At 36.7% G+C, this 17,867-nt stretch overlaps 2 protein-coding genes across 2 annotated transcripts; one reads left to right on the top strand and one right to left on the bottom strand.

The window, feature by feature from the left end:
- Window positions 1-2,834: 2,834 nt before the first annotated feature.
- LOC127192186 (olfactory receptor 51G2-like) lies at window positions 2,835-3,776 on the top strand. The gene has a single exon (XM_051149507.1). It carries the CDS (start codon window positions 2,835-2,837, stop codon window positions 3,774-3,776), a length of 942 nt encoding a protein of 313 aa, XP_051005464.1.
- Window positions 3,777-16,648: 12,872 nt separating this feature from the next.
- LOC127192187 (olfactory receptor 52E2-like) lies at window positions 16,649-17,602 on the bottom strand. Its single transcript, XM_051149508.1, has one exon. The coding sequence runs from the start codon at window positions 17,600-17,602 to the stop codon at window positions 16,649-16,651; it is 954 nt and encodes a 317-aa protein (XP_051005465.1).
- Between the last annotated feature and the right edge of the window lie 265 nt (window positions 17,603-17,867).

The raw sequence follows: 17,867 nt of genomic DNA on the forward strand, positions 1-17,867 counted from the left end.
TCGCCACATTTAAAGTTAAGATTCATCCACCATCTTGATCAATATTTTTCTTCCCTTGAGATTAAACTATTTAAGTATCAGATGCAGTGTGGAACATTTCATTTATTTTACTCAAACATCTTAAATGTTAATAAAGTGGTATAGTTAGTACTTTATTTTTATGTTCAAAGAAGTTTGGTAACCTGTCTAAGATGGTTGAAGTAGTAGATAACACAGCCCATCATGTTGCCATCCGTCTTTTCCTGACTCTAGGGGAGTAGGCAATGAAAGCAGCTCATGTCTGTAACCAGTGCTGAGACAAGACTGGATACTCTAAATCAGAAATATTTCTAAGGAGTAAAAGAGTTGTCCAAGGGGTGAGCCTTGGTGTGCCTCCCTGAGAAGAAGACTGAAGAAGACTATAATATTGAGGGTGGGTATAAAGAAAGAAGGAAATAATGTTGGTTACCAAAGAGATTCTTCTTACTACTCAGTGATGAAGGAGACCAGAAATTTATGACATCAAAGTAAGGGAAGTGAAGGTGATGTATACAAAGCAGTATTTCACAAGATGCAATATTATTATAACATTTAAATTACACTGTGAAAGATAATATGGAGATAAATTATTCCATTTTATTTATTTTTTCTATCTCAAAAGGAAGGACCATCACCATGGAAAACAACTGCTACCTCTGCAGAGCAGTATTGAATCAGTTATAATTAAACTAGTCAAGGAAAATTGCAGCATGATTGGGTTGACAGAAGAGTAAAGCTTGGTAAATGGAGCTTAGGACATTTTATGTAGAATTTTTTTCAGTGTTTCTTTTTATTCTTAAATATTTTTAATTTTTTACATAAATATATTATTACACATATATACAATAAGCTACCTACAGCAAGAAGAACCATGAAACAATCAGGAATTATATACATGTTACATTCTTAGTGTTTTGGCTACTTGTATTTAGCAGCCTTGAAGAAAACATCTTTCCTATCTTGGTGCATTTAAATTTCTGAACGCAAATTAATATCGATCATATCTCATTTGTACCAATTTACAAAAATCTATCTAGACCTAAGAACATCTTAACACCTAAACATCTAAGCTTCATTGTAAAACTAAACTATCTGGTCTTCAACTCCATTAGAGACTTGAGAAGGAAGAAAATTGATTACTTGAGTATAACAGGGAATGAAAGTTAGTAGCTTCAAATGAGAAGATGACAGAGACAGTTTGCTGCCTGAGCAGTCACCCAAAACTCTCTATAATGTTGGAGCATCACCTTCAGCCTTCTGGACCAATATATATGACAGACATATTTGTGAGGTAGGAACTATTGAGGACTTGCTTACCCTGTCTTGTCAGAGTTTGGTCATAGACTCTGCCTGCATCCAAGCTTGCCCTTTTTAAAGGCAGAATTCTGTCTGTGGTAGAAACGAGGACATTTTGACCAGTGTCCTGTTTGCCACATTTGAGGCCATCTGCATAAGGAGGTTCTTTGATGGTCATCATCCTCTCCGAGGTAGGCTGGGTGTTTCCAGGAGTTAACCTGTCTCATTGTCTGTAAAATTTTAAAAGAATAATAACATTTTAAAATGCCATATTCTCTATGTCTCTGAGGTTTTTGAAGATCTTTCTAACTATTTTACCTTATCTTTCTATAGACTCATATCAATCTATTGCACTTAAGATGTATATTAATTGTTAGTTGACTAAATCATGGTCACTAGTTTGTTTCTGACATAGATTTTTAACATAGAGTGCCCTATGCAAATGAAAGTCTGAATATGCTTGGTTCCTACTACTCCCAATCTGTGATTGCTCAGCCTGCTGCTCAGGAAGATCTCAATTCTTCTTGCATCTGGACATCACATTCCTATGTTTATTTCCATCCTGTTTTCCTGTGAAGTATTTTTCATCCTTTTATATGAGGCATTATAAATTCCTTATTTTGGCACAGTATGCCAATTTCTCCCAGCACATACATCTAATGCTTTATCATAACTTAACTAGATTTATCTTGTTCTCTTATTTACCTAAGTTTTTGTGCAGGTCTTTTATTCGGTTTGCTTTAACAAATGTCAAAATGTAATAAAAGAAGTGAGCTGCTCTAGATTGCTAAACTTCATGATGATCTGTGTTATCTATCTCTGTGTTCTCTGCCTGTAACTTTACAACTCTCTATCTCTCATAGAATTCACTACCAGAAATTACCTTCACCTACTATTTTATTATATCAATAACTTACTAAAAGCTTCCTCTGCCTTTTTTTCTGCAAACATTTATATTATTTTTACACTATATCTACTTTGTGTAAAAATCTTCTCAGGCTGATTTCTTTTTATCAAGTTCTCTGAGGCAGCAAGAGTAAACTCACAAGTTGTATTTTTTACATTTGTTATCCATTTTTCTTAATTTATCTAAGCACCTGTATGAAGATACGCTCTGATCCTATGGCATTTGCATACACTTATAAGACAATATTCTTTCTTTATCCACAGTTTTTGCCTTTTTATTACTTTGTACCCTCTCTGTTTAAATTTCACCTCGAATTTTAAGAAATTATATTTGAAGAGTTATTTTAACATTTAATTTAGCCCCTATTAACAAGCTTCTAAGTACGTAATATATGTATTATAGAGCTTTCGATTTTAACACTGCCATATTTCCTTTATTATATTCTTAATAAATATGCCATAAAATAAAATAATAGATTAATGAATTGATTAAAAAATACAAGAACTGACTAAACACAATGAGCAGAGGAATATTTGAAATACCTAGAGAGCTGGGGTTGACCCTAATTTTCCATGTTTTTTCATTGCAGATTGAGAGGCCCTTTACCAACACAATGTCTGTTATCAATGATTCATCTCTATACCCTCGATTCCTTCTGACTGGTTTCCCAGGCCTTGAAACTAGATATGGCTTGATTTCCATCCCTATCTTTTTAGTTTATGGCATTTCTATTGCAGGTAACATTACCATCTTGTTCATTATAAGAAGTGAGGCATCCCTCCATCAGCCAATGTACTACTTTTTATCTATGCTGGCACTCACTGACCTGGGTCTCTCTACCACAACCTTACCCACCATGTTCGGTGTTTTTTGGTTTCAAGCCCGAGAGATCCCTTTTAATGCTTGTCTTGTCCAAATGTACTTCATTCATGTTTTTTCAATCATTGAATCAGCTGTGCTGTTGGCAATGGCCTTTGATCGCTTTGTAGCAATCCGAGAACCTCTGCGCTATGCAGCTATTCTAACCAATAGTGTCATCATTGGAATTGGCTTGACAATTGCTGGAAGAGCCTTAGCCCTCGTCTTCCCAGCCTCCTTTCTCCTGAAGAGGCTTCAATACCGGGTTATCAATATACTTTCCTACCCCTTCTGCCTGCACCAGGACCTCATAAAGACAACTGTATCTAGCCGCTGGGTCAGCAGCATCTATGGCCTCATGGTGGTCATCTTTTCCATGGGATTGGATTCTTTGCTTCTCCTCCTATCCTATATCCTCATCTTGGCCACTGTATTGAGAATAGCCTCCAAAGCAGAGAGGATGAAAGCCCTCAACACTTGTATTTCTCACATCTGTGCTGTACTCACTTTCTATACACCAATGATTGGGCTATCTATGATCCGTCGCTATGGGCAGAATGCATCCCCAATTGTCCATGTGCTCATGGCCAATGTCTATCTACTGGTTCCTCCTCTCATGAATCCTATTGTCTACAGTGTGAAGACCAAGCAAATTCGTGACAGAATCCTGAGGAAATTAAAGAAACATAAAATTTAGAAAAAGGGACTAGTAAACATTTTTTGGCTTTTCCTTTTATTATATATTATGTTTCTTATTTACATAGATGTCTAAATGTAAGTGTTGTTAATGATATTACCCTTAAGATACTGTATCCAAACCTCAATGACAGAAAAGCTTTCACTTTCAACATAGAGAATTAAAACTTGACTTTATTTACTTTTTAAATGAAAGTCTTTGATTTCTGAAGATATTCATATTTCAATACAACTCTTGCAGAAACCCTAAAACTTAAAAAATATTGCCCATACTACCTTCCATAGTATAGAAATATTTTGTGTATACATTTTGATTTTGTTGAAGCTAGAAAAATATTTTCAACAGGAAGTGGGTGTTACTAAATGAAAATGTTGAGTTAATGAAATGTAACATGTTTTCTGAAGTATAAGGGGAAATAATTTTGAGACCAATTAGTGAACTTTATTAGGAATACAGATGTTTTTAAGTCTAGTATGTTAAAAGTGTTTTCCTCTTTGGCCTATAATTACTGCAAAAACCAGATTTTAAAAAATTATTTTCTTCCAGGCTTCTCAGAATATTTCTCAGCCATGTACAACAGGCATTAAGTCATTTTGTCTTAAAATGTGTTCTCTAAGACATAAGCATGGAGGGATGAATCTGTTTAGTAGCCCTATACTACTGCATCCATTGCCTTCATCTTTTCTGGATTTCCATTGGTAGGCATTGCATTGGAATACTCAAGATATTTTAAGTTCTGTGATTTGAGAATTTCACATATGCATTTGTGTTGGGTGCATTCTCTTGTCTTGTGGGATTGATGGGTGTACAGATTTTAAATACGAAGAATCTTTACAATATGGTGCTATGAAAGACTTTGTTTTCAACTGATATGAACCACAGAAGTGTCTATTTTCTACTTTAAATGAATTAATTAGAAAACAAATTATTCTCTCATACTATATACCTCAACAACGGTCTCCACTCCCTCCACTCCTCCTAGATACCCCTTCACCTTTCCTCTCTCCTAGAACCACTCCCCCTCAGTTTCCTCTTCAGAAAAAAGCAGGCTTTAAAGAGATAATTCCGAATAGGACAAATCAAGATACAATAAGACAAGGCAGAAGTCTTCAAATTGAGATTGGACAAGGGGCAACCCAATAGTAGAAAAAAAAGTCTCAATTACAGGCAAATGAGCCAGAGATTTATTCATTCCCACTGTTAGAATTTCACCAAGCTAACAGCCAAAACAAGAGGACCTTGTGCAGACCCATGCAGGCTTTGTGCTTTAAATCACATAGTCCACAAAATGTCTTTGAAGAATTATCCTAATGCTTCAAAGATTCTCAGTGGTTTGATTTCTTTACCTCCCTTTGCAATGTGTTAAAGTTGTTGTCATCTGATTTACACACATCTCCCTGGCTCCATTGGAATTTAACTCCATGATATTTCTTGGAACCTATTTGTTCCTAAGTCACATTTTGACTTCAGTTCTATTTGTATAAACATTATCCACATACATACAATGGATACATCTATAAAACAGTCTCTCACCTAAGACTCAGGGAGCCTTGTGGAAGAGGAGGTGTAAAGGCTGTAAGAGTCATAAGATCAATGAGCATGCTGTGGTATTGTGTCTCCTAGTAATGTCAGAAGCTAAACTCATCAAATTTCACCACAACGACTCCCCAGTCATCATCGGAACAAGGATGACACCAATGAACATGCTAAACAGGATGGCAGAAAGTCCGTGAAGCCTCAAGCCTCCACAAAGAACTGCAGGCAACTGAATAAAGTTGGGCGTGGGAGAGGTAGTCCTCTCCAGAGACTAGCACAATTGGTTGTTCAATGCCCTGAACATGTACATGCAAGTCACAATATATTGGCTCAATAGATTATATTTAGGAGTTAACACACACACACACACACACACACACACAAACACACACACACAGGCAATAACAATTAATATAAAATTATTTGAAAAGATGTGCATGGGAGTGGAAAAGGGGCATATGGGAAGGTTTAGAGGCAAGAAAGAGGGGATTTCAAGCAAATAACCTCTCAAAAATAAAAGAGAAATCCCCTATAAAACAACAACAACAGCAAACAAAACAAAACAAAAACAAACAAACAAACAAAAAACCAAAAACTAACTTTAACTTTAGACTTGTAGAAGAAAATTGCAGTTTTGAGAGACAGGACACCTGGTTATTCCTACTATTAACATGTTGCATTAGTGTGGTACATTTGTTGCTTATCAATAAACCACGATTGATTCTTCATTAGCTAAATCATGCATTCTTTTTGTACTTCTTAATTTCTATCATCTGCATTTTCCTCCCAGATATCAGCCAGAGTACCACACAACATTAGTCAGAGCTGTTCTTTGATTCCTTTTAGTTGTAAAAGTTTCTTTGGATCCCTTTTCTGAGTTGCCTCATACAGCCTTGATATGAAGGTTTATACCTAGTCTTATTGTATCTCGTTATGCCCTCTGTGTTCTCTTGATATCACTGGGACAGCTGCTCTTCTCTGAAGGGAACCAGAGGAGGCTGAATGAGTGTAAGACCCAGAGGAGGTGGAGGGCACCAAGACAAGAAAGGTCCTCTAAATCAACAAGATTGATGCACTTATGGACTCAGAAGAAACTGAGGCATCATGCACAGGACCTGCACAGGTCTGCCCAATCGGGGTCCTGAAAATAAAAAGGGAAAGTAGATGCTCTGATCACTAAATCAGAAACAATCTCCAAATGATAATGAGTTGCAAAGGAAAATTTAGTTAACTCCAAGGGAATTAAAGTACTATTAAGGGCAGGCCGCATGTCCAGCAGTAGACAGCCAACAGAAAATGAACTCCTCTTCTGCAGTGCTCCTTGAGCCTTGAGGATAGGGATTTAATGGAGATATCCCTTTTAGGGCTGAGTGATCCAAGGTGTCTCATTCTCTGCATAGAGTCTGGGTGTGGGTCTCTATATTTGTTCCCATCTACTTGTCATCAGAAGTCATTTTATCGATACTTTTTGTTTTGTTGTTGTTGTTTTAGAACAGTAGTGTTTAGTTTTACTCTAGGTTTCTCAGCTATCTAGTCTCAGGTCCTTGGATACCCAAGCCGTTTCAGGTATGGGTTCCATGTCGTGACGTCAAATCAGATACTGACAAGGAGTAGAAGGTATTTTCTCTCTCTTCCATCCTTCCTTCTTTCCTTCTTTCCTTTCTTCCTTCTTTCATTTTGCCCCTTCCACCCTGTTTTGCTTTCTTTCCTCCTTCCTTCTCCCCTAATTCCTTAGGTAATTTTTATGCATAACTGTGATTAGTCATGTTAATTGCATTCATATTATCTCTTTTTGTACATCTTGACTCATTCTAACTGTTGAGGTTGAATCATGAAAACAAAAAACCAAACCAAACCAAAAATGTAACCACAAAAATACTCCCCATTTCAAAAAAAAAAAAAATGTGTATAAAAATCTAGCTTGTTTACCTGCAAAACACACTCAGACCAAACTCTTCTGTGTTTGACTCTGATTGTCACCTCGCCTATCTTTGTCCACCGATGCTTCGAGAACTCCTTTTCCCAAGGACTTATACCCGGCTGAGACGGTCCATGGCACATATTGATTTCCAGAGTGGTTGTACAAGTTTGCGCTTCCACCAGCAATGTAGGAGTGTTCCCCTTATTCCATGTCTTTGGCAGCATGAGTTGTCACTTGTATTTTGATTTCACCCATTCTGAGAGGTATAAGATAGAATCACAGGGTCATTTTGATTCCCATTTTCCTCATGGCTTAGGATGTTGAACATTTCTTTGTTTCTGGCCATTTGAGACTCCTCTATTAAGAATTCTCTGTTTAGGTCTGTATCCCCCATTTGGTGAAGATGCTTTCTTATTTCCATTGCATAATTTTGTGTTTTTTGTTTGTTTGTGTTTGTTTTTTTTTAATCAAAAAAGCCCAAAACAAACAAACTAAAAACCACAGGCATTCATGGGTGTGTGGGTTTACATTTGGGTCTGCATTTTGATTACATGGATCCACCTCTCTTTTTAGGCCAATACCATGTGGTTTTATCTTTTACTACTTTAGCCTATAGTAGAGTTAGAAATCAGGGTGTGGCGATACCTCTGGAAGTTTCTGTAGTGTACAGGATTGTTTTAGCTAACCTGTGTTTTTTATTTTTTGATATGAAGTTAAGGATTATTATTTTAATGTCTGTAAATAATTGTGTTGGAATTTTGATGGTGATTACGTTGACTGTGTAGATCACTTTTGGTAAAATGGCCTTTTATGCTATGTTAATCCTACTGATCCATGGACATGGGAGATCTTTTCATCTTCTGATAGCTTCTTCAGTATCCTTCCTCAAAGACTTGAAATTCTTGTCATACAGGTCCTCGTTTGCTTGGTTAGAGTTACATCAAAATATTTTATATTATTTGTGACCATTGTCAATGGTGTTATTTCCTGGATTTCTTTCTCAGCCTTTTTATCATTTGTATATAGGAGGGTTAAATTTTTTTATTTTTAGTAAATTTTGTATCCAGCCACTTTGCTGAAGGTGTTTATCAGCTCTAGTTCCCTGGTAGAACTTTTAATCTCACTTATATATACAATTGTGCCATCTGCAAATTGCGATATTTTGACTTTTCCTTTCCAATTTGTATCTCCTTGATCTTCTTCAGTTGTCTTATTGCTCTAGCTAGAAATTCAAATATATACATATATATATATATATATATATATATATATATATATATATATATATATATAGAGAGAGAGAGAGAGAGAGAGAGAGAGAGAGAGAGAATAGTGATTTTAGTGGAATGGCTTTAAAATTATATCCATATAATTTGATGTTGGCTGCTGGCTTTCTGTATATTGCCTTTATCATGTTAAGGTATGTGTTCTTTATCCCTGATCTCTCCAAGGCTTTTATCATGAAGAGATGATAAACTTTATCAAAGGCTTTTCAGCATCTAATGAGCTGATAATGCATTTTTCTTTCATTTTGCTTATATGATGGATTACATAGGCAAATTTTATAGGTTGAACCACCCATGCATTTTTGTAATGAAGCCTACTTGATCATGGTGGAGTCTTGGATGATCATTTTGATGTGTCCTTGTATTCAGTTTGTGAGTATTTTTGCATCAGTGCTCATGAAGGATAGTGATCTGTAGTTCTCAAATCTCTTTATGAAGGCACTCAATGCTATGAACTTTCCTTTTAGCACACTCCATTTATTCTGTTCCATAAGTCTGGGTGTGGTGTGCATCCATTTTCATTGAATTCTAGAAACCGTTTTTTTCTTACTTCTGCCTTAACACTGTGGTCATTCAGTAGAGAGTTGTTCAGTTTACACGAGTTGGTTGGGATTAAGTTTTTCTATTGTAGTTGAAATCCAGCTTTAATCCATTGTGTTTTGATAAGATATAGGAAGTTATTTCAATTTTTTTGAATCTGTTGAGATTTTTTTTTTTTTTTTTTTTTTTTTTTAGAAAAAGTGTATAGTTAGTTTTGGATAAGGTACCATCAGGTGTTGAGAAGAAGATATTTATATTCTTTGGGTGAAATGTTCTGTAGATATCTGTTAGGTCCATTTAAATCATAAAGTCTATTCATCCCATTTTTTTCCTGTTTAGTTATTGTCTGGATGACCTATATGTTGGCAAGATTAGGGTTTTGAAGTCTCCCACTAGTAATGTGTGGGATTTGATATGTAGTTTAAGCTTTAGTAATGTTTCTTTTACAAATGTAGGTGTCTTTGTATTTGGAGTATAGATGCTCAGATTTGAGAGGTCTTCATGGTGGAAATTTTGTTTGGTGAGTATGAAATGTTGTTTCCCATCTCTTTTGATTAATTTTGGTTGGAAGTCTATTTTATTAGATATTAGAATTAGTATTACAGCTTTCTTCTTAAACCCATTTGCTTGGAAAATCTTTCTCCAACCTTTTACTCTAAGGTAATATCTATCTTTGATGTTAAGGTGTGTTTCTTGTATGTTGTAGAAGGATGGATCCTGTTTTTGCATCAGTATCGTTAGTCTGTGTCTTTTTATTGGGGAATTGAGTCCATTGATATTGAGAGATATTAATGACCTATGATTGTTAATTCCTGTTATTTTGAGGTTGTTGTTGGTGGTGGTAGTGTGTGCACTCACAGATGTGAGTGAGAACATGTGTGTGTTTATGTGTGTATTTTCCTTCTTTTGATTTTACTGGTGTGAGATTACTATGTTCTGTTTTCATGGATGTAGTTAACCTCCTTACGTTGCAGTATTCCTTCTAGCATCTTCTGTAGGGGTGGACTTGTTTATAGATACTTTTTAAATTGGACTTTGTTATGGAATATCTTTCTTTCTCTATCTAAAAAAGGATTAAATGTTTTGCTGAATGTGATAGATAGTCTGGTATGGCTTCTGTGGTCTCTGAGAATCAGTAAGACATCCTTTCAGGCCCTTGTGGCTGTTAGAGTCTCTGTTGAGAAGTCAGGCATGATTCTAATAGGTATATCTTTTTTTGTGTCTTGGCATTTTTCCCTTGAAGCTTTTAATTATTTCTTTCTTGTGCATGTTTATTGTTTTGATTTTTATGTGGTAGTGGGAATTTCTTTTCTGGTACAATTTCTTTAGTATTCTGTAAGGTTCTTGTACCCTTATAGTCTTCTCTTTCTTTGGGTTAGGAAAATTCTCTTTTATGTTTTGGTTGAAAATATTTTCTGGGCCTTCAGCTGGGTATCTTCTTCTATTTATTCCTATTATTCTTGGATTGTGTGTTTTCATAGTGTCCAAGATTCCATGGATTTTTGTGTCAGGAACTTTTTATATTTAACATTTCCTTTGACTACTGTATCAATTTCTTCTATCTTATCTTCTATGCCTGAGATTCTCTCTTCCATCTCTTCCGTTCAGTTGATTATGCTTGAATCTGTGGTTCCTGTTCGCTTACCTAGACTTTCCATCTCCAGGATTCCCTCTGTTTGTGTTTCTTTATTGCTTCTATTTCCATTTTCAGATCTTGAACAGTTTTATTCATTTCCTTTGCCTGATTTTTTCCTGGACTTTTAGAAAAGATTTTTTTATTTTCTCTTTAAGGGCCTTCATCATCTTTATAAGATTATATTTAGGGTCATTTTATTGTGCTTCAGCTGTGTTGGGATACCCAGGGATTGATGTAGTTGGACATTTGGGCTCCAGTGTTGCCATATTGCCCTGGATTTTGGTGATTGTGTCCTTATGCTTGCTTTTAGTCATCTGGGTTTGTGGTTATTATAGGTTTAGGTGAAAATTTCTGAGTTTATCTTCATTGGAGAGATACTTTTTGCATGTTTTTTCTCTTGCTGTCTGTTTTCTTTCTTTTATTTTGCCTGAGAGGCCTGTGGTTCTGATGGTCAGTGAGTCTTAAGTCTAGTGCTCTGTCTCCAGTGGGGTTTTGGTGACCTGGAAGACCTCTGGGATTTTGGGTGCTTCTGTTGCCTCAGGGGTTCTGGAAACATAGCTCAGCCTTAGCAGTCTGACTACCACTGATGCCCCAGGGTTCTAGGTACCTCGGGTTCCTAATGCTGGCATGGCCTCCAGTAGAGTGGGAGTCTTCTGTAGGGGTTGTGTGCTGAGATATGAAGCCCAGGAAAGGGGGTGATTTGAGGGACTGCTAGTTGTGGTGTCAGGGATATTAACAGGAGATGGGCAGTATTTATCTTCCTTATACCAATTTAGCCTCTGGTAGAGCAGGGATCATCTTTCAAGGTTGTGGGCCAAAAATATTGATTACTCTATTAATTGATAGTCATATTCATTCTAAAAATTCTTATAATATTTCATATTTTATGAAAGCTTATTCAGTTTATTCTTTGAGCAACAATTATTGTGTTATAATATCTTAGTCAAAATGTTTTTTGTTCTTTAGTTTTGATTCAATATGTTTTATAATTTATATTTTCCTTATAATTTCTTTTTGTAATCACTTAAAAACTAAAGAGGATAAATTTTAAATGACCTCAATAATGTTTGAAAGCCAGGCAGTTGTGGCGTATTCCTTTAATCCCTGCACATGGAGGCAGAGGCAGGTGGAGTTCTGTGAGTTCAAAGCCAGCCTGGTCTATAGAACAAGTTCCAGGACAGCCAAGGCTATACACAGAGGAACTCTGACTTGAAAAACAAACAAAACAAAACAAAACAAACAAACAACAACAACAACAACAAAAACTTCAAACCCCTACCCAGATCTAGCCAATGGACAGGACATTCTCCATAGTTGAGTGGAGAGTGGGGTCTGACTTTCACACAAACTCTGGTGCCGCATATTTGACCATGTCCCCTAGATGGGGAGACCAGGTGGCACTCAGAGGAAGGATAGTAGGCTACCAAGAAGAGACTTGATACCCTATGAGCATATACAGGGGGAGGAGGTCCCCTCGTTCACAGCCATAGGGGAGGGGAGTAAGGGGAAAATGGGAGAGAGGGAGGAATGGGTTGATACAAGGGATGGGATAACCATTGAGATGTAATATGAATAAATTAATAAAATATTAAAAAAACAAAAGTTTGAAAAAGATATCTCATTTTGGAGGGTTTTATTAAATACTGAACTTTCCTAATGTTATTTTATATTTTCTTAATTATAATTTCTATATTAAATTAATTGATAGCTACCTTATTTCAAAAATCAAAACTTTTTTGGCTGGTGAGAGTCTTAAATAAGGAAAAGTACATGCTAGATTTTTGTTCTATTTTTTAAATCCCCAAATTAGTGGCTTTGTAAATAGCCAGGAACTACTATCTTTTTGGCTTCTTTCTCCAACTCTATTTCCTCCCTAGAGTTTACCCTGGTTTGAAAGTCAGCCTTTGACAAAGTTCATAATTTTTCATTGTTTTTAAGGACAAAACCTACCTATTACATAGATAGCACACATTTAGTATTCTAGTGTTCTTCCTTATATCCAGTACAGATTTACCTTATTAGAGCAGTATTTTGTACTCAGAAGGTTTTTAGGATCAAAATAAGTTCCACTAATGCTAAGAGCTTTATAGACAGTTCTTTTTTTTTTTTTTTTAATTTAAGTATAGAGATTGCCAACTAGACAGGGACATAAGAGAAAGGATTGTTCAGAGTAGTATGAATAAGGGTGGTAAGAAGTCAGAGGTGAGAACGGGCATTATGAAAGCCACACGTATGTGAAACGGCAAAGTGCTAGAGGCCAGCTCCAGCGTACAGCATAGACAGCGGCAGTGAACGCTTCTCTGCATATGTTAACTCTTCATCTTTCAGGCTGATAGCCTTGTTATCCACAATTTAACTTTTAAAGTTCCAGTCTTGGATGTCTTGCTATTTATACTTTAGCTCATAAGGAAGAGAGGTGTCTAATCAGGCCTTCTGGGTTCTCTGCCACCACAATGGCCTTTTAGATGAGAACATTGGTTATTTAACAGCAGGCACCTTAATCAACTAAGCCAGGTGGTTAGTGATGAGGGGTTGTAAAAGGAAGAACTTCCGGATAGACCTGATAGGCTGTGGTCACATGGTGAGGGAGGAGGTTCCCTTCTGTAAGAGGTCTAGGGGAGGGAAATAGGGCAGAACAGGGAAGGAGGGAGGATAGAACCAGGATGTCATCTGAATAAATTTTAATTAAAAAAAAAAAAAAGGAAAATCTTGGTTACTTTTGGCTTGATGGCTTAGCAGTGAACAGCAGTTTGCTGGAAGCTGGAGATCTAATCAGGAAGGCTGATAAAACACTCTGGACTGCTTAGCACTTACTAAACGTACTAAACTTAGAAGCATGCAAAAACATACACACTTTTGGCAGACAAAGCAAGCAGATTTTTAGGAGTCTCACACATAGATGCACAGATACAATTAGGAGACAAAACAAGGGAGCTCCCAAAGACACCACTCATCCACATATGTGTAAACATACAGATACAAATATACATACATACATACACACATACATACATACATATATACATACAGAGAATATATACATACAGAGAATATATACAGGCAAGTTGACACATAAACAGAGAGACAGACACATTTTTGAATGAAGCAAATGGCTTCAACAATTGTTTAATTCTGTTTTGTGGTACATATTTATTGATTGATTTTTAAATTCTTGTTTTTAATTTGGTCATTTTTACATCCTGATTGTAGCCCTTTCCTTGTTACCTTCCCACCTCACTTCTTCCAACTATCTCCCTTCTTCCCCTAGTCCTAAGAAAGAGGTGCCTTCCTTTCCTAACAACTGACTTCAGCCTATCAAGTCTCACCTGGACTGTCTGCATCCTGCCAGGGGGAAGTGTTCAACATATGGGGGTCAGAGTACCTGTCACAAGTAGCCCCTTCTCCCCTCAAGGAGTAGAACCCACAAGGATACTGTGTTCCAAATCTACTGCATCTGAGTCAAGGGTCTAGGTCCTCACGGTGCATGGTCCTTGGTTGGTGCATTAGTCTCTGTAGCTTGCCCCTCCTCCTCCTCATGGGCTTGTTGGCTCTACTGGTCTCCCTCTGGAGCTCCTGACCCTTCCAGGTGCTTCTATTCCCAAACTCTTCCATAAGACTTCCTGTGCTGTGCTCCACCCAAAAGTTTGGCTGTGTGTCTCAGCATCAGCTTGGATCTCCTGCTGGATGTAGTCTTTCAGAGGCTCTCTATAGTCAGCTCCCTTTGTGTTCCTTCTCTTCAGCTGCTTCTGGTGTCTATTCCATTTGTCCTTCTGAAAGAGAATTAAACATTCTTCCCAGGGTCCTCCTTGTTATTTAGTTTTATTAGGTCTGTGTATTGATTGTAGTTTGGTTATCCTGTACTTTTTGGCTAATGTCTGCTTATAAGTTAGTATATACCATATGTGTCTTTCTGGGTCTGGGTTATGTCACTCAGGATGATCATTTCTAGTTCCATCCATTTGCCTGCAAATTTCAAGATTTCCTTGTTTTTAATAGCTGAGTAGTATTCCATTGTGAAAATGTACCACAGTTTCTTTATCCATTCTTCAGTTGAGAGACATCTAGGTTGTTTCCAGATTCTGTCTATTACAAATAAAGCTGCTAGGAACATAGTTTAGCAAAGGTCCTTGTTGTATGGTGGAACATCTTTCAGGTATATGCCTAGGAGTGGTATGGCTGGGTCTTGTGGTAGAACTATTCCAAATTTTCTGAGAAAGTACCAGATTGATTTCCAAAGTGGTTGTACAAGTTTGCACTACTATCAGAAATGAAGGAGTCTTCCCCTTTCTCCACATCCTTGGCAGCATGTGTTGTCACTTGAGTTTTTGATCTTAGCCATTTTGTAGGTGTAAAGGGGATTCTCAGAGTCATTTTGGTTTGCATTTCCCTGATGACTAGGGGCATTGAGCATTTCTTTAAGTATTTCTTGGCCATTTTATGTTCTTCTATTGAGAATTCTCTGTTTAGTTCTGTACCCCATTTTAAAATTGTATTATTTGATTATTTGGTGCCTCTTTGATCTATTTTAGTTGCTTATTGCTCTAGCAAGGACTTCCAGTACTATATTGAAGAGATATGGAGAGAGTGGACAGCCTTGTCATGTCCCTGATCTCAGTGGAATTGATTTAATTTTCTCTTCATTTAGTTTGACATTGGCTATAGGCTTGCTATATATTGCCTTTACTATGTTTAGTTACATGCCTTGTATCCCTGATTTCTCCAAGACTTAACACGAATGAGTATTGGATTTTTAAAAATGCTTTTTCAGCATCTAAGGAGATGATCATGTGTTTTTTCTTTCTTTTTTATATGATGGATTACATTGATGGATCCATCCCTACATGCCTGGAAATCATCCCTACATGCTTGGAATGAAATCTTTTGGTCATGGTGAAAGATATTTTTGATGCATTCTTGGTAAATACAGGAAAAATTGCTGCACATAAAATTATTTCAAAGGAAATATTATCTTGTGGTACAGAGAACAAGGAATGTTAAAATAATACATAGTTGAATACACTTAAGTGAATATTGATCATATAAACAGTAAACTAATGAATATAAAATTGAAAATTTATAAACAACAGCTATATAAAGGAAGGTATATAAATTAGCAAGTAATTGATAAACTAAAATATTTCAAAGATTCTTTAATAAAATAAATAGATAACACTCTTGATTTACATTATACCTTCATTGCATAAATGCCACCAGAACAATGGCTATAGTTATGGTAAACATAACTGTAACATACTAAAACATATTGTAAACCATAAAATTATTCTGAAAGACCAAAAGCTTGAGCTGATTTAGATAACATATGTGCGTATCCTAACATATACATATATGATATATGATAGTCAGATGAATAGATTACAATATTTTGTTAAATCTGCATAAATGTAATAGTATACTAAAACTGGTACACTAGGCAATAGAAATGTATGGTCTTTGGAAGAGTATAGTGATGTAACAGCACAGTACACACAAGGCTTTAGAGGAAATGATGGCACTTTCTATGCTGAACATGCTGGTGAATTTAAAGCTTTGCAAATTTCAAAGTGAGAGAGAAAGTTTCTTAGTCACTATCTCATCTTAAAAATCTCACAGTTATGAAACCAGCATTCATAAGATTAGCCCAGTCACACTGAGAAAAGAAGCTACAAGATACATCAGTTTTTATAACAACAACGGTTGCATTGAACATTTTGTAATATACCTACCAGGTCTCTGATGAAAGAGGAAAATGGCATTTAATACTAAAATAAAATAATGAAATTGGGAACAGAAGAATAAACTAGCTGTATCTTTTGTGAAAAATCGTGAAAAGGTACATATTTATCACTTAGATCAGTATGCTGACTTGGCTTCATGTTGGAATATGATTTTTACTGCAAGAAATCTTCCTGAGTAAACTGTGATAGTAGTCTATGGGGCCTCAAACATTTATGGGCTATTCCTTTACCTTCCCTTGGACTTGCAATAACAGTTTCTTCACACCATCATAGATCTGCTTGGTTCTCACTCCATATATGACAGGATTGAGCATTGGGGGCACTACAACGTAAAGGTTGGCCAGAAGTATATGTATATAGCGAGGCACATTTCGTCCAAAGCGGTGTGTCATGAAGGAAAAGAGGGCCGGTGTGTAGAAGGCAAGAATGACACAGACATGAGAACCACAAGTGCTGAGGGATTTGAGCCGGGCTTCCCGAGAAGGAAGATGAAACACAACACGCAATATGTGTATGTAAGAAACAGCAATGGCTGCAATGTCAAACAGCAGATTACATATGGCACACAAGCCATAAATTATATTGGCTTTGACACTGGCACAAGACAGACGAGCGAGGCCCATGTGCTCACAATAGGTGTGGGGAATGACATGATGCCCACAAAAGGGCAGTCTCAAAATTAGAAATATAAATGGAATAACAAAGATAATTGCTCTCACTAGCACAGCAAGACCAATCATGGAAACAACCTTGTTGGTGAGGATGGTGCTATACCGAAGTGGGTTGCAGATTGCCACATAGCGGTCATAAGCCATTGCCAAGAGGACTGCTGACTCCATAAGTGTAAATTTGTGGATGAAAAACATCTGTATAAGGCAATCTTGGAAGAGTATCTCTCTGAGATTAATCCAGAAGATCCCAAGCATCTTAGGGATGGTCGCTGTTGAAAGGCCCAAGTCAATGGTGGCCAACATGGCCAGAAAGTAGAACATGGGCTGGTGGAGGCTACTCTCAGTCTTGATCACAAACAAGATGGTTAAGTTTCCTAGGAGAGCAATCATGTACACAATGCAGAAAGGAAAGCCAATCCAGATGTGAAGAGACTCTAGACCTGGGACCCCCAGCAAAAGGAAAGAGACAGGGTGAAACTGAGTGTCATTGTGAATGGTCATCCTATAGGAGAATGCATGAATCAGTCTTCAGAACTGCATGCTCATCCAATTGGCAGTTATCTGGATAGATTTTTGAAACTGGAGACCTAGAGCTCTTTAAAGGGATGCGGTATACCCTGTGTATGTTCTCCCGAAAGTCACTGTCTTTTAGGATATTAACAAGTCAAGCATAAGCCTTGGAGGAAGCTATACTACATAGTAAATAAGAGAAAAACATTGTTCATGTTACATCGATTGTACAGTCATCTTCTCTGAAGTCATTAGT

Source organism: Acomys russatus, chromosome 7 (assembly GCF_903995435.1).
Source record: "Acomys russatus chromosome 7, mAcoRus1.1, whole genome shotgun sequence".
Lineage (NCBI taxonomy): Eukaryota > Metazoa > Chordata > Mammalia > Rodentia > Muridae > Acomys > Acomys russatus.